The sequence below is a fragment of the Falco cherrug genome, chromosome 5 (genome assembly GCF_023634085.1).
Source record: "Falco cherrug isolate bFalChe1 chromosome 5, bFalChe1.pri, whole genome shotgun sequence".
Classification (NCBI taxonomy): Eukaryota; Metazoa; Chordata; class Aves; order Falconiformes; family Falconidae; genus Falco; species Falco cherrug.
The window spans coordinates 39,886,182-39,899,508 of record NC_073701.1 but is presented as its reverse complement, the minus strand read 5'-3'; the positions used below and the strand labels follow the sequence as shown (position 1 = coordinate 39,899,508).

General features: G+C 37.3%; 1 protein-coding gene across 6 annotated transcripts in view; it reads right to left on the bottom strand.

Moving 5' to 3' along the window:
• METTL25 (methyltransferase like 25) overlaps window positions 1–13,327 on the bottom strand; it is an 89,855-nt gene that overhangs the window by 29,129 nt on the left and 47,399 nt on the right. For 5 of the 6 annotated variants that reach the window (XM_055710626.1, XM_055710623.1, XM_055710625.1 and 2 more), the window contains one exon: window positions 12,888–12,981. In XM_055710626.1, coding sequence (XP_055566601.1) covers window positions 12,888–12,981 — 94 coding nt within the window. Of the gene's footprint in view, window positions 1–4; window positions 5,690–12,887; window positions 12,982–13,327 lie in introns of those variants that run through there. The other variant, XM_055710628.1, reaches the window with a different exon arrangement.

Sequence of the window (13,327 nt, the reverse complement as noted above, 5' to 3'; positions counted from 1 at the left end):
GAAAAAAATGGACCAAATAAAGAATTTTAAAACACTGAAAGATAAGCAGATGTGTAATAGACAAAATGAATTCGTCAAGAACAAATCACAAGTCAGCCTACTTTGCTTGTAAGGAGGGCGAGCGGATTCACAACAGCGAAAAACAACTGGTCATTATATATTTTGATTTCAGCAAGTTTTCTGATTTCAAAATTTCACAAGAAAATTTATGAAACGATGCTTAGATTTAAGCAAATGAAAACTGTTTGAATGACCATAACCATAGAGTAGTTATTAATGAGTCTCTGAATAACTGCAAAGACCTGCAGACTGAAGGTCCATTACAAAATGCAATGTTTTCCTTAAGAACCCAGACAACAGAACAGAAACTGCATTAACTAGGTCTGTAAATGTGCAACAGGAAGGCATTGCTTGAACCTAAAATAATTTTCAGCAATTGGAGCATTGGTTAGAAAAGAAGTTTGAAATGCTGTACGGAAAAGCAGAAAGGCCTACATTCAGGCAGCAATAATCAGCTGTTCAGGATGAGGAATACAAAATGACAGTCTGGGAGATATAGCAGATCACAAGCTGAGCAAGAATCACAGTTATGCTACTGCAAAAAAAAAAGCAATCACCATTCTGCGACATGTATGGGAGAGCAGCCTGCAAAGTGCAGGAAGTAATCCTTCAACTCTGCTTGGCAGCAGCAAAGCTGTAGCTGGAATACTGCATCCATTTCTGGGCATCAGATCTCAAAGATAGACATGAACAGTCTGAAAAAGCCCTCGGTGAGAAAAGAGATCAGAGATCTAGAAAACATGACCTATGAAGAAAGACCAAGAGAACTGGAACTGATCAGGCTAAATTAGAGAAAATTGAGAGTGGGCATAATAACAGTTTTTACAAGGCTATCACCAAGAAACAGGGAACAGTTTGTTCACTCTGTCTACAGCGGATAGGATAAGAACTAATGGGCTTGCATTACAGCAAAAAATTTCAGCCAAAAACTTGAAGAAACTTTCTCTCTTTGAGGCTGATTAAGGACCAGGGAGGTTGTCATTCTGCATCACAGGAATCTTGGAGAAGATTTGACAAGTATTTTTCAGGAATGATGCAAAATTCTAACTCTCCCTTAAAACAAGGAGATGGGTTAGAAAAACTTTGCAGTCTTTCAGTCATATTTTTTTAATTCAGAAAGCACTTTTTCCCAACTACAGAGGCAAGGTTAAGTAGCAGATCTGGCAGTACTAATGTGGACTAACAGGAGTTTTTTGGTCTTGTGCAATTTCGTTTTCAGTAAAACTGTGCAAATATCTGAGGGTTTTTTTCTTCTCTCTCCCCGCTAAAGAGTCAAACCGACTAAAAAATATCAGTCAGGAGATAAAAACCCCACCAGTTTAGTTAACCCCTGCCCTATAAGGTTTTAATTCAACTGAGACTTAAAAGGGCTTTAGTGTAATGGGGTTTTGAAATTACAGGCTATTTGGAATTAAAACACAAAGATCTGTGTTTGTAAAAATGTGAACATGAAATCTTTCTGCTTTTGCTTCCTTTATGTTCTTGATTGTTCAACAAGCAATCAATTAACAAGCTGTGAAGTGTCTGGCAAATAAAAAGCTGGGTCACACGTGTCTCTTGGATGTTGCCATACCTGAGTACTGAGCCCAAATGCTTTTCCACTCCCTTCTTGCTAACTGCACATTCCAACTGAATGCATCCTGCTGCCATGGATAAATTAGGTACTATTTAAAACTGTGCCTCAGTTAAAAGTTTGGTGAGTTAACTGATTCAGTGCAACAGCCCAGCTGGAAAAGAAAGAACGCATCCAACAAAAAGCATTGATAGAAAAGGCCATGAAAAGGTTAACTGGTAGCTAGCTATGTGTCCAATTTACTAGAAGAAGACTAAAACCCAGATACCACTGGCTTTGTCTGAAACTGCAACAGCTTGCCACCTGGCCTCAGTTCTTAGAAAGTACCGAACACAATCTTCAGCTGTCCTTCCAAAGTGAAGCAGGAGTAAATCATTGATTGCATCTTCAGGAACAGAATTGTACTTACACATGCAAAGCAAGCCCCATTTAGCCACTGGAGTTGTCCACACAACTGTTCTCTACACAGGGTTGCCACAGATTTGTGTATCCCCCAAAATTTCTTTAAATGTATGCACCGAACTTTTTTCTTACGTTATGATGTTGATACCATGAACTTACGGCCTGAGTGAAAATGCATGAAAAAACCCAAATATGTATATCATGCACTTGTCTTAATAATGATTCTACACTCAAAGATCTAGCTTATGGTACTGAAACTCAAGTAACCTTGAATACATACAGAAAGGTTTTGGCCAGAATTTCTTTGCTGATTTAGCTACAATGTCTCTTGGTCTTTGCACTGTGATGGTGGTGCAGGCTTTCTTTTAAACTAATTTCTTTGTGGACTGGTGTGGTCACTCAAATAGCTGAAACAACCAAGAGGAACTAGAGGGCAGCAAGGTCTCTACTGACATAGTTACAATTATACCATATGCTGGAGGTGATACTAAAACTATACCAAAGGCCAGGTTCATCTGTTGTGAACACATGAGATACCACACACCCAAGCACACCCAAGTTAGACTGTGATCCAACAAACATGCTGATTGAGCATGGACAGAAAAGAAAACATTCAGGCACAAGGTGTGTGACAATTAGTGATACCACACTTATCATTTCTCCAGAGAGTATTCTGTATTTTTTCAGAACTGTGTCTTTCCCTAGACTAAGAGTATTTTGATTGAATGAAAGTCTCTTTTACTGTCTAATGCTGCACACGCCCTACAAAGGAGAGACAGAGCCTAAGGATGCTGTTTCACAGTCTGTTTAAACAGATGTAATTCCTCTTTGCTGCCTCAAAGGGACTGCTTTCCCTGGCACTGACTGCACATTTCCATGTTTCCTCTCTCTTCTTGTACCAGCGTTATTATGAACGTTAGCAAGAGTACAAGAAAGCAGTAAGGCAGCCCTTTTAGCAGAGCAGTGTCTTAGACCAGTTCAAAACACTTGGGAGACCATAACATATAGCAACTTTTTACAATTTTTCCCATGACTAAGGTAGTTAATATTAATGCCATATAATTTAACACAGTGTAAAATATGTAAAACAGATAATGAAATTACTGAGAGAAATAAGTTTATTTAGAACTTGGTTTAAAATGCATTTCAAATGAAAGCAATCTATATTATTTATAATTGAAGTAAAAGTCCCATCTCTTTAAGATTCCTTGTCAGACTAAAATCTTATGCTATCATAACTGGAATAGCATTTTGTCTGTTTGAAAAACAATTATACTTGAAAACAGCATTATGTGCATATACTTTATAGGCTGTAATACTAGTGTTACCTGAGCCTTAATTCAGTATTCCCCTAACAAAGGAATCAGGAAATCTGTGAGCCGAAATTCCTTCTGTCCAAAAAAACAGTTGAGAAAGTCAACCTTTCAACAATTGTAAAATGCATTAAGTGTGTAAACTCACTTAGTGCCTTCATTTTCTGACTGTTTAGACTCCATTCATTACCATGTTAGAGTTCATGGGAAAGTGGAAAATATAGTTTTGGCTTTGGCTCCATGTTTGCCCAATGGCTGTACACAATAAAAAGCATAAAAATTAGAAATAAATTTAGCAAAGACAAACCAGTTTGAGGTATTCCCTGTCATTTAAAGGTATCAACACTAAATTTGATGCGGATCAAGATCACAACAAATCTCAGGGTAAGAGTCCCTCTCCCAATTTCTGCAAAAATTCTCCTTTTTAGTTCCCAGTATAGTTGTATATATTCAGGCTAGTTCATGTCTTAACATATTACACAATACCACAACTGACAGTTCCTCAGTATTAAGTATGTGGTTTTTCAACACTTTTTAAAACAACAGTAAAATTAAGCCACACGGAAAGATTCTTCCTTTTATTTCCCTTCATTCACAAACTGCGTTTTATGACATTCCACTAGTCATTGCTGAGGAGACACTCTATGGTAAGCTAAGAGAGGCACATGTCCATTTGCCCAATGTCCTCTTCTCTGTCTTATTAAAATAAGTTGTAAAAAATTGTCCTGTATGAAAATGACCAAACTGATGGCTCCTTTTTTTCTCATTCAGCATATTGATCATTGGCTCACATTATATCAGTATTCAAATTTTCAGGCAAGCATGGAAATAGGATGCACTACATGACCTACATAAGCTCAGAAAGGTCCAGTGCAGATCCTACAGGACACACGGCACAGTCTTACTACATCACCAGTTACCAGATGTATCTTTTTCTCTTTCAGTATGACCTTGGGATGACTTTCTATAAGCATGGTAGTTTGGGAGGATTAAAGAGGTGAGGGTTGCAACATATTAAGTCAAAATGGGCATTTTATTAACTTCATAAGAGAACAGAGTGCAATGACGTTCTTAAAAGTCACTGACAAATGCCAAAGAAAGGGAGAAGGTGCTCTTGAGTGTTTTGTCATAGCGAAAGAGCCAGCCAGTCACATCCTTTCCACAGCAGCAACAGTGTTGTCTACTTTAATAATATTAAACTTCCAAGCAAGTAGCTTCTTTAAATGCAATTTAGCTGACAGAAATGGAGGGGAAAAAAAAAAAAAAAAAAAAAAAAAGAGAGAGACTGTAACAAAACCCACCAAGTTCTCAGAAAACATTGTGGTGGCACTTAATATTCTTCCATGAAAACTATTTGAAAACAAAACTGGTTTAGCCCGCTGGTGTCTCAAATAGCACAACACACTAAAACTTAAATTATGAATGTGCCAGTAGTAATTCTCTAGTTAAGACTCAATTTTCGGAACAGATGAGAAATGAATAACATATTAAGCCATTTGAATTTAGGAAGTAAAAGAAATCCATTTGGTTAAAGAGTTCGTATCGGTGCTGAATATAAGCTTAGAAATTCTTCACTCAACTAATCCCTTGGGATAGGTTAAGAGAACGGCATACTGCTTTTGTCAAAATCTTGTAAGATCAGTAAATCAGAAATTCTTATGAAAAACTACTTTTGCCTGCAGAAATTTAAACATATCACCTGTACTAGATGTGGAAGAAGTAAAGACCAGTCTATTACTTTAGAATGTTCTCACATGGCCATGAAAACCTCATTACACATTTTCTAGGAAGGATGGAACTGCTCAAACCCTCATTTTTTAAAAACATGCTGCTTTCTAAATACTGTAATGCGGCTTATCCTGACAAGCTCCATAAGGACAGAGGCTTTTTATCTTGTCCCAGGCTCACCTGCTCATTTAACCACAATATTGCCTGTCAATGATCTGTATAGAGCAGTGTCCCTTCATTATATGGTTTAAAATTATGAAAAAACACGTGAAATGTTCCATTCAACACATTTTGACATAGTTTTGTTCAATGAATCAGATGAACATTAGAACATCTGAAGCGCAGCTGGTGTAGGACCAACCTAGGAAATATATGTGATTAAATTGCAAATAGTATTGTACAAGAAGCACAGATGTGGAAATAGGAATGAATATCTCCAAGTCTACCCACCATTACATGAGTAGAACATGATTAGAGACTAAAACCAGGGCAGCTCATGACACAGGTTGGACTGAGACCCAACATGGCAGGGGGGGGACAGGGCTTCCACTTGCACGTTCCTCAGAGGGACTACAAAGTTTGTAAAGGCTTGTCAGATGGCTCCTGGTTTGGTCTGGAAAAGGGGAAAACATGATCTTAGGGATGGATCCCAAGAAACTTGAGGTGTTTCCAAACGTTTCCCCAGCCACATACTGTGAAGTTATCTGAAATGTACATTTACCACTGCATTGTCACAAAGCATTTATGGAATCAGGACATCTGAGTCCCTTAGCAGGAGTCTTTGAAAGCCCCATCTTTAACTTCTTAGCTTTGCAGTGCTTTAACTAAAGTGTTTTTATCCAATACTACAGGAATCTGTACAAAGTAAATTGGAACTATTTTTTGTATTAATTTCAAAAAGAGCAATATTATAATATAAATAAATGCAAGCAAGCACAGCATATTTTTTCTGCTGAATATATAAAATATAAGCACAATATATTAAATATAGATTTAGCTAACATGAATAACTATCTCATCTTAAAATAAGAGAAGACACCTTCTTAATCCGTGTTCACTCTGCCATCTGAGCAATTATAAAAGGAAATACATATTAAAGCTGCGGTTCTAAAATAGTGATAAATCACTGAAACCTGTAACACAACTGTCCTAGTTTTGGCTGGGATAGAGTTAATTTCCTTCTCAGTAGCTGGAACAGTGCTGTGTTTTCAATTGAGTATGAGAAAAATGTTGGTAACACCTTGATGTTTTAGCTGTTGCTAAGTAGTGCCTACTCTAAATCAAGGCATTTGCAAGGTCCCCATGCTCTGCCGGTGAGCAGGGGCACATGGAGCCGGGAGGGAGCAGAGCCAGGACAGCTGACCCGATCTAGCCAGAGGGATATTCCATAGCATAGAACATCATGCTCAGCATACAAATGGGGGGACTTGACTGGGACATCAGGGACTGGCTGGGCATCTGTCAGCAGGTGGTGAGCAATTGTATTGTGCATCACTTGGTTTTTTTTTTTTTTCCCCTTGGATTTTATTCCTCTGTCTCCCTCTCCTCCTAATTACAATTATTGTTGGTTTTGGGGTGGAGGTTTTTTGGTGGTTTTTTTTTGTTGTTTTGTTTTGTTTTAATTTTATTTCAATTATTAAACTGCTTTATTCTCAACCCATGGGTTTTACGTTTCCCCAGTTCTCCTCCCCATCCCCCTGGAGTGGTGGTGAGGGAGGGGAGTGAGCAAGCAGCCATGTGGTACTTAGTTGCTGGCTGGGGTTAAACCACGACACCACTTCACCAGCTTCTCTGCCCTTCTCTGGACATGCTCTAGCACCTCAGGACCTTTCTTGCAGCGAGGGGCCCCAAAACAGAACACAATATTCGAGATGTGGCCTCACCACTGCCAAGTACAAAGGGATAACCACTTCCCAAGTCCTGCTGGCCACACTGTTTTGGATACAAGCCGGGATGCTGTTGCCCTTCTTGGCCACCTGGGCACACTGCTGGCTCACGTTCACCCAGCTGTCAGCCAGCACCCCCAGGTCCTTTTCCTCCATGCAGCTTTCCAGCCACTCTGCCCCAGGTCTGTAGTGTTGCCTGGGGTTGGTGTGACCCAAGTGCAGGACCCAGTGCTTTGCCTTGTTGAATATCATGCAATTGGCATCAGACCACTGATGAAACATATATCAGCTTTTCACATTAACTATATAAAAAGTGTCCAAAGACAAAAAAAATTCTGACAAAAATCAACGAAGTAGTGAAAAAAAATTATATTTCTACACAAATTCTGATTTCAGTATTATCTACTGGTTTTACCACTCAAAATTAGTCTGGAGTTTGCAAAAACACAAAGTAAATGCACCAAAGGGAAGTAATTGAGGAATACCAGTAAAACTGAACTAGTAGGCCCAATGTATATCAGATACTTTTGGATTTATTTAGTGATATTAAAAATGCAAGCATAATTAATATAGGAAAAGGATTATTTATAAATGAATTATATGTAATATTTTCAGAGATTCTTATAAAAATAAGGTAAAATTACAGAAAATTAATTATTAATTATAAGCAAACCTAAAAGTTTTGGTTATTGTAGAGAAGGAAAGCACGAATATGCTTATTTAAATATACTTTTAAATACATAACATTTGCAGAATATACAGATATGCAGAACAAGCACAATATGACTTGTACCTAAGTTTAGCTACATAGCTACATCAAGGCCTTGAAATATTTTGAGTCTACCATTGACAGACAAAATATATCAAGACCAAAGTTGTTTAGATTACTTAAGATGATAAATGAACTTTGTACAGGACATGAGTTTCTCTTACTGTGTTATTAAGTTAAATGCTACTGTGATGGGTACTATGCCTCACAGAAGGCTCTGGTGCCCTTTACTGACCTGCCAGTTGAGACTTGACAGCTCTAAACCTTTTTGGGATGTACCTGAAGCATAGGATCAGAGAAAGACAAATGAGCAGCAGCTGTTTTTAAGAGGTCTGGTCAGAGTTAGAGCAAAGTGGGATGGTGGAAATCCAGCATTACCCACCTGTCTGTTGCAGATCTCATCTCAGGTTAGATGGGGCACCCACCAAGTAAATTAATTTTTCCAGGGGAACAGCCCTAGAAATTTCAGGTTATGTGCAGATATTAGACTGTTTGTTGTTGAAATACATCAGCCAGGGGGAACCTGGAAGCTCAGTTAAACAAAACCAAGTAAATCTGCAACAACACACCTGTTGACAGGCACATAAACTCCTCCTTGTGTGTGAAAGCTTAAGGTGACCCAGCCTCTGAAACTGCTATTGTATCTTTCCAGCATGTGTCTGAATCCGAAAGGGTTAAGTGATTTGTGAAGCATTTTGACTAAGACAACGTAACTACCTTACATGCTATTAGCCCATAGCTGTAACTATAGTGTGACTATAGTAAGAGATGAAATCAAAGTGACTAATAGCTTTCCTTTGCAGATGTGTCAGGAGTGTTTCCAGCTCTGTATATCTTCCTGCAATCAGATATGGCATTAAATAGCATTTTCTCTTTATTCCCAGACCTGCACTTTACATGAATCCTGGCCAGCTTCTCTTTGTTAAACAGCTCCACCCACTGAGGCTCTCACCAGCAGAAATGGATCTTAGCTGGGTCATAGATCACAAAGTCTGCCAGACACACATCCAAGCCTTAGCCTTGTAAGCACTTTCTCCCTTTAATCACCTTAAAGCTAGGCCCTATGAAAGATCTTTTGCTAATCTACCCCAATAAGTACAGGACACCAGGCAATTTTAAAAAGTTTTGGGTTTTTTTCTTCAAAGATTCTAGAAATACATAAAAACTTATACAAGGATTTTTTGCTGTTACAATGCCATTTGTAGCACTTGTCTGAAGCAGCACTCAAAAGTATTAAAAAAGTAATAAAAGTAATAAAGAGGCTTTGTTTTAAATCCATCTGCAAGGTGGCTACAAACAGCAGAAACGTGCTGCTGAAGAGGAAGGAGCAATTGCTCTTGCTGTTTGAAAGAAGCAAGGCTAACAAGTGTAAGAGCAGCCAGCTACCCTAAGAGAAAGAACAGGGATGAATGCTTCATTCTCTGAAGTGGGAGTCATACAATCATGTCAAATTAGGTAAAACAGTGAATAAAAGGGAAAAGAAATCTGATAGAAACAATTTTTCCTATCTGTGTGACAGTGAACGCTCTGGCCATACAACATGGAGTGTATAGGAACAGAGTGAGCTATGACAAAGAAAACAATCAGGAATTAAATACTGCTTCAGTGTTTATCCAGACCAATTATTGAAGCCCTCTGCAGGGATCCATGGCCCACAAAGCAGTTCCATCTGTTCTTAAGCTAGAAGCAATATAACCATACCTGTGAAATATCAAGCTCACACTAAAAGATCTCTCTGCCCTCACAAAATGAGACTATTTTGTCAGACATTCAGTAGTCATGGAGTAAATCTCAGCTTTACTACCGAGGTGGAGAGATGTGTGAAAGGAATGGTCCTGTACCAAAAGGCAGAAAAAAAAATAGTTCATTTGCATCTGTTTAATTTGGACTTGACAGGCTCTTCCCCACTGAAAAGAAACACAAGAGAGGAAACCATTTTGGCTAAGGTAATACGAAACTTCAGTCCCTGAACAGTAATTTGTCACAATGAATGGCTCTAGGTGATTGATAAATGCTACTTTTTTTGGTAGAAAAACTATTTTACTATGTTGTCTCACTCTCACTTCTGGTTGACAATTTTTTCATAAAGGGTCTGGCTCTTACTTCAAATAAGCAAAGATGTTCACATTATTTCACAAATGAAAGAGGCAGAGGGGCTTGTTCACATGAATAATTGGCAGGATTGAAGAACTTACCTTCACTGAAAAACAACAGCAAAAATGAACTCATTGTTTGGATATATATACCTGATAAAGGTCTTCACCAGTTCTATATTTAGCAAAAGGCGTACACTTACAAAAATGAGTATCAAAGCAAGTTAGGTGTTTCATGCACTTTCGCTCTTTATCCTGCCTCCACATTTGTCCACAGTGGAAAATAACTGGACTGCACCAGGGCTACCCCTTAACCAGGAGCAGAATGTGTAAAGGAAGCAGCTGTGATGCTCATCATGAACCACAAGTTTGGAAGGATGTTTATGTCCCACAGTCCAGATTCAGCCACAGTGATCAACATCCATGACTTTACTATACCTGTCCAACTATCAAAAACAGGCGGTGACTCCTAAAAAATTGGTGCTGTTACCGCACTACTTCCCAGTACATCTATTATCATGCAGAGATTAAACTCTCTTCAGGTTTCTGATAAGCATAGTAAAAGACCTGAGACTGGCAGTTTTCTGACTTCTTTTCTTTAGAAAATATTTTTGCACATGTAAAACAGAGACTCGTATGCAAACAATTTTTTTCTCTCGCAGTTCCTGGTTGTATTACACAGCATTACTAAGTTTTAGCTGGTTTTCTAACATCACTTAAATTTATGCATGAAGACAATGATTGCCTCCTTTTTTTGTGAATGGCAGGTACGTTTTGGATTATTCTGCAAGTATCATCCTTCATATATGCTTACTCTTGCCTTATATTCTTCCCAAGGCATCAGTTTTGGCCACTGCCAGAGACAGACTAGATATTTGGTCTACGCAGTACAGCTGCTCTTTTGTTCATTTTTAAAAACAGAGCTAGAAAATTCTGCATAAATTTCTCTTTGATTTTTGTTGTCTTTGACAGCAAGTGTTTAAGCTTCATCACATTTTAGCTATGTAAGTATTTTTTTTCTGAAGAGAGGAATTTAACACATTCTCCAATATTGTGTAGTTATAGTGCTGACTCCACTGTGAAAACTGCAGTGTCAGAACCACTGTTGAGGGAGCAGTAGCAACTTTCCCCTCAGTAGTATCAAAATAGCACTGTTCTTGTGCTGCTGCAGATTTCAACATAGCTGGGAAATAAAAAATAATACTGTTTACATCAGCATAAAATTCAGTCTTCAGTATGCAGCCAGCTGTACATAAAAATGAGGAGAATTATAAGCGAAAATGAACATTTACTTGAATCAGGTCTTTAGCAACCACACAAACACGCACAGCCTGAAGTAGTGTTGACACAGACACCCTTTCAGTGCAACCCGCATTTGTTCAGACCCTTTCTAGCAAAAGGCAGCTAGTCTAAAATCAGACATACCGACACAAAGTTTCTGTGCTGACTGGTTTTAAAGAAAAGAACATATAACTCTATACCAGCAGAGTTTAATCATTGATTTAGTAAACTGATTACTGCACAAACTACCCACTATTGCTTTTGGGTGATTATATGCATACTGAGGAAGACGCCATTTTACTTTCAGCTGGGGTAAATGCATAATGTTAGTGCCTATTTATACAGAAAAGCAAATAGGCAACTCGATTTATGAACAAAATTAAATATAATACTTTTAAAACACAGTGAACTTCAGGCATAAGTGTTTTTCTTATTCCAATGTCTTCATTCCAAAGTAATTTGCATTTTCTTGCTTATTGCTTTTGCTCTTTTCCCTTAGTTTATGGTTTGATGTACCCAGAAAATTTTAAGTGATTTGACATTTTGACTACAGATTTTAAGCGTTGCTTTACCAAAGACTAAAACAACATTTAACTGAAATATTTTACCTACTTGCAACTCCTACTTTTTCTTTGATTTATACTAAATTTGCTAATAATTTGTCTAATACTCTTTAGGTTCTCCATCATACATACAACTTGCTCTCACAGCACGGTTGGATCTTTACCTAGTCACATTCCATGCCTAATGCTATATTGCCATCTGTTGACCAATTTAGCAGTTGTAGTACTAAGACAAGACACTCAAGAACATAAAAAAAAAAGCTCCTGAAGATTTCGTAAGTTTAAATCTCAATTTTGTCATTTTGTCTTTACTTCTTTTTCTCTATCAAGGAAAAATATTTTTAAATCTTAATATTTATCCTCAACATTTATTAATTTAAAGAAAGAAAAGCATTAGGCCTTCAAAGATCTTCAAAAGGCTACTTAAGGAGACTGTTTGAAATAAATTGGAAATAGTTTGGGAATTAAATTGCAAGAGAAACATACTACTACAATGTCACATTTTTCAGTTTCAAAAGGTGTCCAAAGGGATCAAGAAAATATTGCTGCAGAAAAAATGAAAATAAAAAGAGGTCAAAGTGTTTACTATGTGATTCATTATTCATGTGTTTTTGGATCACTTTCAGTTTAAACTTAAGTACAGATGAAAAAGCAACATGTTTGTATAGGATAGTATTTCAGCTGGATTTAAAAGGGTGCAAGAGTTACTTTTATCAAAATGTACAATATCGGCACAGGCAATAAGTCCTTCATGCCTGCTTCACTGGGCATCTGAAAAGTGTATTTACCTCTAAATGACAGCATGTATAAAATAGAGTACGTATTACATTTTTATGCCTCAAAGGAGATCTGTAGGATTAACCTCAGAAATAGTGGAAAGCCTTGAAAAAATCGTGATCATGAGCACCATATATGAAAAAGGATTATACGAAGTCCTTAGAATAAAGTAATTTAAAACCAAAACTATTTAAAGAATTTATACGTGGAAGTCTATTTCCGAAAAACATGAAAAAAACAACTTTGATATAGCTTATTTTTTAATATACAAGAAAAGTATGCATGGTCTCTATTAATATAAATAAAAGTGAGAATACTTTATATTTTATACAGCAATATACAAACTAAATGAACTCAGTGGCTTAAATATTGCATTGTGGTGCTGACTTCAAGAACTTACATGGATATAAGGGTTTCACACAGTCTCTGTTTAGTGACTCACCTTTGAATCATCCAGTTCCAGCTTTTTCAGAGACTTTCTGACATAATCTATGAAGGAGGACGATTTGGAAAAAGTTTTTCCAACATGTCGATCACTGCAAATACAGCATTGACATGCAGGCTTTTATACATCGAACAACAGAAATTTACACATTTTTAATTTAATATTTTATTCAGGAGAAATAAATCAGCTAGATGGCTACTACTGCTAAGTTAGTGACAATTTTCCTTTTTTCCCCTTCTACTTAAACCAAAACAAGCAGGCTAATACTTGAGGAAATTTCCAGATACAGCAACTGTACGATTATGGTTATAGTATGATTATTATTTTACCTAAATATTTAAGACTTAGTTGAAGGCTGCTTTTAATTTCTTCCCTAGTATTTTTACTTCCCTATATGAATAACAGAATTCTTATTTCTGCTGACAGATATTTCCTTC